General features: G+C 48.4%; 1 protein-coding gene across 2 annotated transcripts in view; it reads left to right on the plus strand.

Moving 5' to 3' along the window:
• The window catches only part of ARL3 (ARF like GTPase 3), a 115,433-nt gene extending 107,388 nt beyond the window's left edge, over positions 1 to 8,045 (plus strand). For both annotated transcript variants that reach the window (XM_073904261.1, XM_025880546.2), the window contains one exon: positions 7,778 to 8,045. In XM_073904261.1, the coding sequence (XP_073760362.1) occupies positions 7,778 to 7,825 (48 nt within the window). In that variant the 3' untranslated portion in view covers positions 7,826 to 8,045. The remainder of the gene's footprint in view (positions 1 to 7,777) is intronic.
• The last annotated feature ends 1,751 nt before the right edge of the window (positions 8,046 to 9,796 follow it).

Here is a 9,796-nt window from a genome sequence, read left to right on the forward strand (position 1 = left end):
TGTGTGTGTGTGTGTGTGTGTGTGTGTGTGTGTGTGTGTGTGTGTGTTATGGGGGCTGTCAGATAGCCAGAGAGGCCCTTGGCTGCATCCCCAGAACAGATGCCAGAGCTCTGTGGGTCCCTGTGAGGTTTAGGATTGGGAGGGGGCAGGCGTTCAGTCTTAACGTATTTCCTTCCATCCTAGACTCTGGCTATAAAAGTAATACATTCTCATTGTGAATCATGTACAAGTATATAAAACTAAAAACTGAAAAGTTCTTTCCTCTCCCCTAATCCCACTGGACAAAGGAACGGATCACACTAGTTTTTCTTCTCAAGCCTCCTCTATAAAATTGCAATCACATATGTGATTATATTTCTACCAGGTTTCAAATTAACTGCATTTTTCAGCTTAATTTACAAGCTGGTCCAACAAGTATACTACAGCCCAGCATGTTTTTGTTTTTGTTTTTAAGATTTTTATTTATTTATTTGAGAGAGCGAGAATGAGAGACAGAGAGAGCACATGAGAGGGGGGAGGGTTGGAGGGAGAAGCAGACTCCCCCCTGAGCGGGGAGCCCGATACGGGACTCGTTCCCGGGACTCCAGGATCATGACCTGAGCCGAAGGCAGTCGCTTAACCGACTGAGCCACCCAGGCGCCCAGCCCAGCATGTTTTTGATAGGTAAACTCTGATCATTTTATTTAGCTTCTCACTTAAAAAAAGAAACCCAAGTTTTGCCTAAGGCAGTTCCCTGGATTGTGCATAAAATGGTATTCATGAGGCCTGAGGTTATTTTGGTGACGAGGCAGCCCAGGAAAGGATAAATAGCTTTCTTGTGTTTGTACAAACTACTTCAGGAAGAGGATTCTGCCTCTCTAAATGGTTTAAAACACAAATAATATATAAAGTAGAGAACAGGGGTGCCTGGTTGATTCAATTGGTAGAGTGTGTGACTCTTGATCTTGGGGTTGTGAGTTTGAGCCCTTATGTTGGGTATAGATAACTTAAAAATTTAAAAAAAGGGGGGGGTAGAAAATGTCTTGAGTTGCAGACTCCAAAGGTGGTACTAGCGAAAATACATGTTGTGTGCATACTCCTGAGAAAATGGGAATTGACAGCTCTGTGATCTTCTTCACTGGGCCAGAGTGTTGAAAGGAAGAAAAAGCAAAGCTGGAATTAGCAGTGAGGTTCTTGTTTTCTTCAGCCAGCCTTAGGGATGTCAAAAGGAGGGCTAGAGTTATCTAGAATCAGTATTTAGAGTATTGGCATTCAAGTCAAGGGTGCTTGCTTCTTCAGAGGAGCCTGGGCAATGAGCACTCCTCATTGCCCAGCCCCCACTACCCCCACTGCCCCTCTCCGGTCAGGCAGAGATTAGGAGGGTAGAGAGCTCGGTGTTCGTGGCTGTGTCACCCACCATGGAAGTGGAGTTCCCTTCAAGTCACAGGATCTTTATGCCAAAAAAGAGGCAGTGAGCTATCAGACTGAGGGTGGGGGTAGGCAAGGGAGGGCTTTAAAATCAACCAGTTTGAATCAAGTGAGATGTCATGTGTGGTTTGATTTTGTGCAGAATGTTCTCAGATCAGGGACCTTCAGCAACCAGATTCACAGGAAATGATATCAAGAGATATACAACAAAGAACTGTGAACAAGAAAAATAATGATTTTATACGGAGGAGAAATAGTTTGAAGGTCACTTAATTAGTTTAGTAGATAGTACCATGGTGTATAGAATTGGGTAGTTAAGACTGGGATTTCAAGGTTAATGAGATTAGATTATGGTTAATAGAATGATATAAATTTAGAGAATTTAACCATTATTTGAAATGGGTTATTTAATAAAAATGTTAATTAAGAAGGGAATCTGCTGTCTATTGTCCTTTAATGGTAACCTTTGGGGACTGGAGAAAGGTCAGGGAGTTTTCTGTGGAAACGCTTTTTTCATTGTGAGGCACTGATTGACCGTGTCCCTCCCTCAGGTAATGCCTCTGACCTCAGCTCCTGCCCACTCAGCCAGTTTCTTGGTTTTCAATTTAAAGAGTCACTTACTTGGAATTCTTTTCCTGCATTGCTTAGTCCAAGTGTAGGCCTTTAATGATTCTGATTAATTAAGGCTTTAAGTATTCCTCAGAATGAAAGACGTCACTAGAAAAATGTCCATAAGATCACTTTCAGGCATGGATACTGTGTAATAATTGCTAAAATGCCCTTATTCCTATTTCATCCTCCCACTCTTCCACCCACTGCCCCCTGAAAGCTGGTCAGTAATGGGCAAACCTACCAAAATGATCAGACATGAAATGGGTCAAGTAACATCTGGCACCACAGCTCTAATGACCCTGAAAGAAAATGTACCAAGGTTTTTTAAAAAGACCTGGGATTTCTGTTACAGTTTCAGGTGTTCAAAGACAGTGTCCCTATTTACATTGTGTTTGAGTGTATGTGTTTCATCTTCAATGCATTTGTGAGACCTGTCTCATACCGATAAGTAACACCCTCCGGTGGGTGAGCTGAGCAGCAGGCTCGGGTCCGCTAGATGGTGAGCCAAACCCTCAGGACTGATAGCAGAGTAGCTCCAACACATGATTTGAGATGAAGAAAGTTAGTGATTCCTGGGAATGATTCGAGGTTCTTGTTCTACCTGATATTCTGAAGGCAAATAAATATGTGTGGTTCGACAGCCCCTGCTCTGGATATGGAAATGGACTTTTGGGGGCTTCAGGAGAGTTCAGAACAGGTCTTTCTTTGCCTGATTGATGGTGATGAGGAGGCCAGGCCATCATGTGATTAAAGCAGGTTTTCATGGGAAACTGTCAAGAGCAGAGCTTAGGTAAAGGGCACTAGACGCTGAAGGAGAACATCAATCTTGGAAACTCTGTCCTGCTGAGAGGCCCACAGTCCAGAGGAGTGATCAGAAGAGACCCAGTTAATGTCAAGGAGCTGAATGCAGAGAGAGGAGAAACTGAACTATGTCTGGGATGGGAAACCTGCAGCCCCCTCGGCCACACTGCCTTACAGACACGGGGGCATCTGCCCTCCGGGCCCTTGGGGCTAGAGCCTGCCCCAGGGCATAGCATCTAGCTCCAGACGCTCTTCTTTCCCCTCCATGTCTAGAAGATGGTGAACAGAGGATCTGGCTTAGAGCCAGAGAAAGGTAGAGGAATTGATCCCTCTTCCACCTACAAACCTGAACTGGAACCCCGAAGCATGGCTCTCCTCTGCTCTTGTAGTTTCAGGTGGTTGCAGATATTCGCTCTCTACAATGCCATGTGTGTTTAAGTGAAATTATACTGGATTAGAATTTCCTTTCAAAGCAGAAATCAGCAGTTTCAGCCTGGCCTCTAGCTTCAGTCATCACGGAGTCCTGCCTACGCCGGTAGCTTTGAACTGGAAGGTTTTCCTGCGGATTGCTCTCCGTGCCCTCCACCTGATGCTCACCATCTCTCCCACATCTCTCCCACATCCCCGATCTTCCTGCTCCAAACAGGAGTAATCGGGCTCACAGTCATCTCAGACATAGAAAGGACCACCAGCAACCTAAGCCCCGCCTGATGCGGGAGCTGTCTTTCAGAGCGCTTTGCATATGGCCACTAAACGTTCACTGGCCAAGTTTCTGGGTTTTGTTTCTTTTTTTAACCTTGATCTAGGAGACTTTGCCCTTAATAAGCCAACAGAATTTCAATATTTTAAAAAATGACATTTACCCCTCCTTTCTAAGGCCTGACGTCAGTTATTTTTGACTCCAAGTGTACATGGAACTGCCTATCTACAAGTCAGACCTCAGGGCTATTTTTAAATTTTCAAACCTCTCTATAGACCAAGAAAGCAAACTTGGAACATGTGATTTTGCTACCTCTCTGGTGCGGTACCTTTGTCACCAGAAAAAAAATATAATAGTGAGCAGTATTTTACGTACACTGCATCAAGCTGCTCCTTGGCCCTTGGGACCCTGTGGCACGATGGGATAGGCTGTGATGCTCAGCAGGGGTCTGAGCTCGTCATCTTAAAGCAATTACTGATGTGACGGTGTAGTCCTCCTGACGTTAAAAACCAGGCCCGCCCAACCATGGTTGCTACTGCTTCCTTCCAACCATCAGGCAGTGATGGATGCTTGGTAGAAAGAACAAGTTCAAAGGAGCAGTACAGTCACTCTTCCCATAGAAAGGGGCATCGCACGGCACCTGGGTGGCTCAGTCAGTTAAGTGTCTGCCTTCGGCTCAGGTCATGATCCCGGGGTCCTGGGATGGAGTCCCACCTTGGGGTCCTTGCTTAGTGGGGAGCCTGCTTCTCCCTCTCCCTTTGCTGTGCCCCACCCTCACTTGTGCGTGCGCTCTCGCTCTCTCTCTCTCTCAAATAAATAAAATTTAAAAGAAAGAAAGGGGCATTGCACCTTCAGTCTTGGAGCATAGGGGTCCTGGACTCCTACATTTCCACCTAGTTGGTTAGGCGCAGCCTTGTATTTTTCCCAGTGTTTAACATAGGGAACAATATCATGACATAGTAAGATGTAAAATTTTTTTCCTTTCCATGATGCTAAACAAAGCTAGGTATTTGAGGTTCAAGGACTCTCTTTAGTCTCTATTATTGAATTGAAGCTAATCAATTCCAATTGGGTTTCAGCAAGGTTGGTCAGGAGGAGGTGCCGGGGAGGACTACCCATGCCCTAAGACTGTCATCCCATGACAGAGATCAAATGTGCAGAAATTTGGTCAAACCAGTTTTTAACAATAAAGGTTCAACCATTCAACAAACCTATGAGTTCATTTCCTCATCTGGAGGCAGAGCAGTAACCTACTTCAGGTAGACAATCACCTTTCCTCAGTCATCTGCGTCTCCAAATTCAGGCAAGCGCAGTGGGGTGCACTAGCGCAAACATGGGGAGCAGAAGGTCCCTGGGCTCATTTCCTCTGAGTGCGGAGCGGCCGCTGCCGGCGGTGGTCTGGCAGATAGCCCATCCGCTGGGATCTCGCAGCAAGGGAAATACGCAGGCTTCCACACGCAGCACGGGAATCTTGAGAGTTAAGTGACCAAAAATAGCCTCCGACCCCTCCAGAGCGGCAGCAGAGCGGTGCAGGGTACTTGGCTGGGGGTCCCGCCTGTGCCATGGCCCCATGTCAGCCGGAAGTCCTAAGCACGCAGAGCCTGGACCGCTCCCTTTCCCAGCTGCAGGGTGACCCGCACCTTGTCGTCTAAGCTGGCGGCGTTCCCTGAGAAGTGGGGCTGCCTGGGGAGCCCAGGGGCTGGCGCTCTGGCCTGCGTTCACGGCCTGCCTCTACCTCCCACGACCCTGGCTCCCCATTTCCTCCTCCGGGCTGTGGAAATTAGAATAGTACCTACTTCACAGCGTTGTTACGAGGATTCATTTCAAAAAGATAGAAATTTCACGTCTGCTGGAGGCCAGATACCATGATACCAGGCTAGGTTCTGTAAACACCTCCTCAGGCCAGTCTGACACGGACCCTCCTGTCAGGGCTCCTGGGCAACACCACTGTCTTTCCTTTGCAGGGGGCAACTTGGCACAGCTTGTCCCTGCTTTGACTGAGGAGGCATCAGCCCGTGAACCATGGCCTCCCCGACACCTCTTACCTCCAGCTCAGGTTCTCCTCTGCGTAGTGACAAGAAAGGGACCATTCCCCAACCTCCAGACACTTGAGACCGGGGCAGCCTCCGAGAGCCAGAGCAGCCACACGGCTTTGTCCCGAGTCCATCTCCGCGTGCTGCCCGCACTCCTTCAGGTTACGGGCCACAGCTGTGGAGGCCCGGGGGCCCGCAGGTCAGCCGCTGGGGCCTGACCTCTGAGCGCCCTCTGTCGGCAAGACTGTGGCTGGAAGGGCTTTGCCACCCCTGGCCCTCGCAGACATCTGGAAGACACTGCCTCACAGCAGGGCTCCCTGCTTGAAGTCCCCTCCACCTCCATAACAGATACCCAGGAAGAGGCTGCCCCTCACCCTCCGCATTCTGCTTTGGGTTCCTGCAGCTGAGTAAATATTTTTCCTATCTCTTTGACTGCATTCATGTTCAGTTACATATAATAAAAGAACCCCCCCATAATCAGCCATAAAACAAGAGGAAAAATTGCCATTCGTGTAGTGTGGGAAAACAGTTCCTGATTTCTCTGAGAAGATGATCTGATAAAATCTGCAAGTCTCTTTAGAGGAGACAATATGAAGGTGCACACCTTTGACAGTGTTTGTACAGGTTCCTGAAGGTGGAACGTGCTACACAAGTGCTGAGCTGTTCAGCTTCGAAGGCAAAGAGAAGATGGTTATCTCATTCATCCCTCTTTTATTTGTAAAATCTTTTTTGTCTCCTGGCAGGTGATCTTTTTTTTTTTCCTGGAAACCAATTAGCTACTAAAATTAAACATGCTTCTCTTTAAATTAATCCTTTTCATAAAATGGTCTTAAAATTGGTCTCAGCTTCTCACAGTAAGGAACTGACCCAGTTGTAACTGGAGACACATCTGGAGTCCACCTTTCTCCCACCTCGGCACCCCCTACCCTTGCCCCCACTGTTGCCAGGTGCTGTCTGCCTTTGGGCTTCAGGCGGTGGCCAGCCACATCTTGGCAAACGCCCTAAGGTCTGCCCTGGGACAGCCAACAGATTACCTGGTTCTCCTGCCCAAGTGCTCTGATGGCAACTGACAGAGTTTTAATCACTGTAAATTCAGGTTATGGTCAGATTAGCCAGGAGATAGGATGCTTGCTGGTTGTTTTGCAGTGATGTATTGTTTATGGGATTAATGCTCTGAACGGCCAAGGGTGTCAGCTGATATTTATTACTTTAAGCTGTCTCAGCTGTTCAGGTTCAACTGCTAGCTCCATGGTCACAGGAAATGCGGGCTCTGCATGTCATGTATGCCCTGAGATGTGCAAATGTGGCCGGGACCTCAGTGAGTATGTGTTACAGATGCCAGAGGAAAGGGATTCATTGCGGGAGCCTCCTTTGATTTTGTTCCGGGCTTCTGAGGGAACTCCGCACACCCCTGAAGGTCGGAGAGATTCTGGGGAAAGGGAGAGCATTCAGGGATGGCTCCAGAGGGGGTTGAAAAGGAGGTCATCTCTGGCAGGCCTGGCATCCATGGGAAATCATGCTGCCTGCCAGGTGGCTGTAGGCATTGTGTGGTTTTTACCCCTGTCCCTCTCCAGCCTTCTAAGAGAGGACACTTTCAAGGTCACTGTGCCTTTAAGGGAACCTTCTCCCCAGTCCCTCAGCTTGGTAGTGCTTAAAGCTGCAAGAATCAGGCCAGCCGTTTGAAACCTATGTGTAGTGCTGCACGAAGAGAAATAAATGCACATTGCCCCAGTGTGTGTCTAGTAACACACACTACAGTTGGTTTGTTTTTCCAAAAAAATTTAATTTAACCCAAGTGTACACTGTCACACTGTAAACACACTGGGGCACCAGAAGGGTGGCTTATAGAATTTAATGCCCTGGCAAAGGTCAGCTTTTAGAAAAAGCCAAAAATGGCTGGAATCTCTGATAGCTCTTCAATCAGGTCTTGGATCCAGGCAGATGTGTTTATTTTTTCAGAGGGAGTTCCTGAGGATCCATCTCAAGTTCAGACACTGGGCACTCCCCCTCCCATCTCCCTCCTGTGCTTTCAGAGGCCCCCCTTCTCCTCCCCAGGAGGCCACTGTCCCTGGTCACCCAGGTGGGCCCCTGGGGCAAGCAAACTCCCTGGAGCTTGAGGTTGGGGAGGGAGGACCCGGACAACCCCCCGCTCCTTCCCCGGGCTTGAGTGTGGAGTGCTTTTCTTACAACTAACACTGCCTTTCTCTGCCCATTTCCCTCAAAGGACGGCATGAACTGGGTCTGCAAAAATGTCAATGCAAAGAAGAAATAAAATCTAGCCGAATGGAGAGACGCAGGAGCTATGGGAGCTGAATTCTGTCCTGAAAAACACTAATTTGCTGCTTTCTGACCAAATGTTTTTCCATCTGCGTACAGCTACAGCTGTTTGAAGGCAGGGAACCACACAGTTTATAAAGAATCCCCGTTCCAGCAGCTTTAACTGATCTCTGAGGCTCAGTATCATTCTTCAAATAAAGGAATTATATTATTTCCTCTGCATAATTGAAATAGTATTAAATGTCTCAAAGCACATGATTAGAAAATGAGATCTTTTAAATGAGCAAGAGATTACATTGCAGTTTAGACAATTCCAGTGGGCTTTTTTTCTTTCAGGAAAAAAAAAAAAAGAAAAGAAGAAAGGAAAAGAGGAAGAAGCAGCTTATGCTGCATTCATTTATTTCCTGACCTGTCCCTTACATTCCTCCCTACCCACCCCCCTCCCCCCTATGGTTCTGAAACCGCAGTGTTTGCTGGTGCTGGGCAGTGATTTTTACCAACACCAACCAAGCTAGTGTGGGAAGCGGCCTGGGGGTGGGGGTGAGGATGGCCGATGATTAAACCATCTTGTCATTCAGGTAGGAGACTGTGTATGTAATCCTCACCCTTTGGAGAGAGGGGTGGGGAAAACCTTTCTCGCAAACAAGTCACCACAGAAACATACCTCGTCCCCACCCCACCCCCACCCCCCTGGCCAGCCACACAGGGAAGCAGATTCTTATGACTTTTGACTGTAATGACATCTGGAATGTAAGGAGAGGTGGGAGGTTTAATTCCAGAAAAATTACAAGGTCCTTAAAAAGCCCTCTCACATCGAGGGCTCAGGCTAGCGTAAACAGGCTTTCTCCAGTTCAGTGAAGCAGTGAGCCTCCGACTCTGAGATTAGCTGGCTTCTCCATGGCCGTCCTATAGAAGGGATTTCTAAAGCTCAAAGAATTCTGTTTAAATGATCACAATAGGCCGCCGCTATCAGACTTTAAAAATAAGTGCGGCTCTACCACGAACCTGCCCCATGGAGAAAAGGCTGGCTGATCGATTTTTAGAAGAGATCAATTTTTACAGTGCTGGCAGCTTGGTGGGGTGGGATGCTCGTGGGTGGAGAGGGGTGGCTGCTGGGAAGAATGTGGGTATGTATGATTGCTGGGACCATGCCCAGGGGGGTCAGAGTCACCCCCGCGGCTGTGCCTCTGCCTCTGTTCAGCAAAATGGGCCTCTGAGGGTGGAGTGGAGAAGAAGGGCAAAAAGAGCTTGTCTCCCTGAGCCCAAAGAACTCCCCAGCTTCAGGGGCACCTGGGTGGCTCAGTTGTTAGGCGTCTGCCTTTGGCTCAGGTCATGATCCCAGGGTCCTGGGATCAAGCCCCGCATCAGGCTCCTGGCTCAGCGGGAAGCCTGCTTCTCCCTCTCCCACTCCCCCTGCTTGTGTTCCCTCTCTCGCCGCTGTGTCTCTCTCTGTCAAATAAATAAATAAAATCTTTAAAAAAAAAAAAATCCCCAGCTTCAGCTTCGACGTGGGAAAGCCAGCCAGAGCAACACTCAGCTCCTGAATTGAACTCTGTTCTGGTGCCTGAGCTCAGGGGTTTTCAGAGTGTGAATAAGAGACTGTTCAGGGGCGCCTGGGTGGCTCAGTTGGTTAAGCGACTGCCTTCGGCTCAGGTCATGATCCTGGCGTCCTGGGATCGAGTCCTGCATCGGGCTCCCTGCGCAGCAGGGAGTCTGCTTCTCCCTCTGACCCTCCCCCCTCTCATGTGCTCTCTCTCATTCTCGCTCTCTCAAATGAATAAAATCTTTTAAAAAAAAGAGAGAGAGACTGTACAGTGTCTAGTGGGTCCCAGGAGGCCAGCTGCCTTCTCATCCTGGGAGGTGGCCCTTCCCCAACCCACCAAGGCATTGGAGCAGACCGAAGGGGCCACTCCAGCCCCCCCCCACTCCCGCCCTCAGTCCCCAGCACTTTTTTTTTTTTTTTTTT

This window comes from Callorhinus ursinus, unplaced genomic scaffold (genome assembly GCF_003265705.2).
Source record: "Callorhinus ursinus isolate GAN/ISIS: 27379988/994484 unplaced genomic scaffold, GSC_fseal_2.0 scaffold20, whole genome shotgun sequence".
Classification (NCBI taxonomy): domain Eukaryota; kingdom Metazoa; phylum Chordata; class Mammalia; order Carnivora; family Otariidae; genus Callorhinus; species Callorhinus ursinus.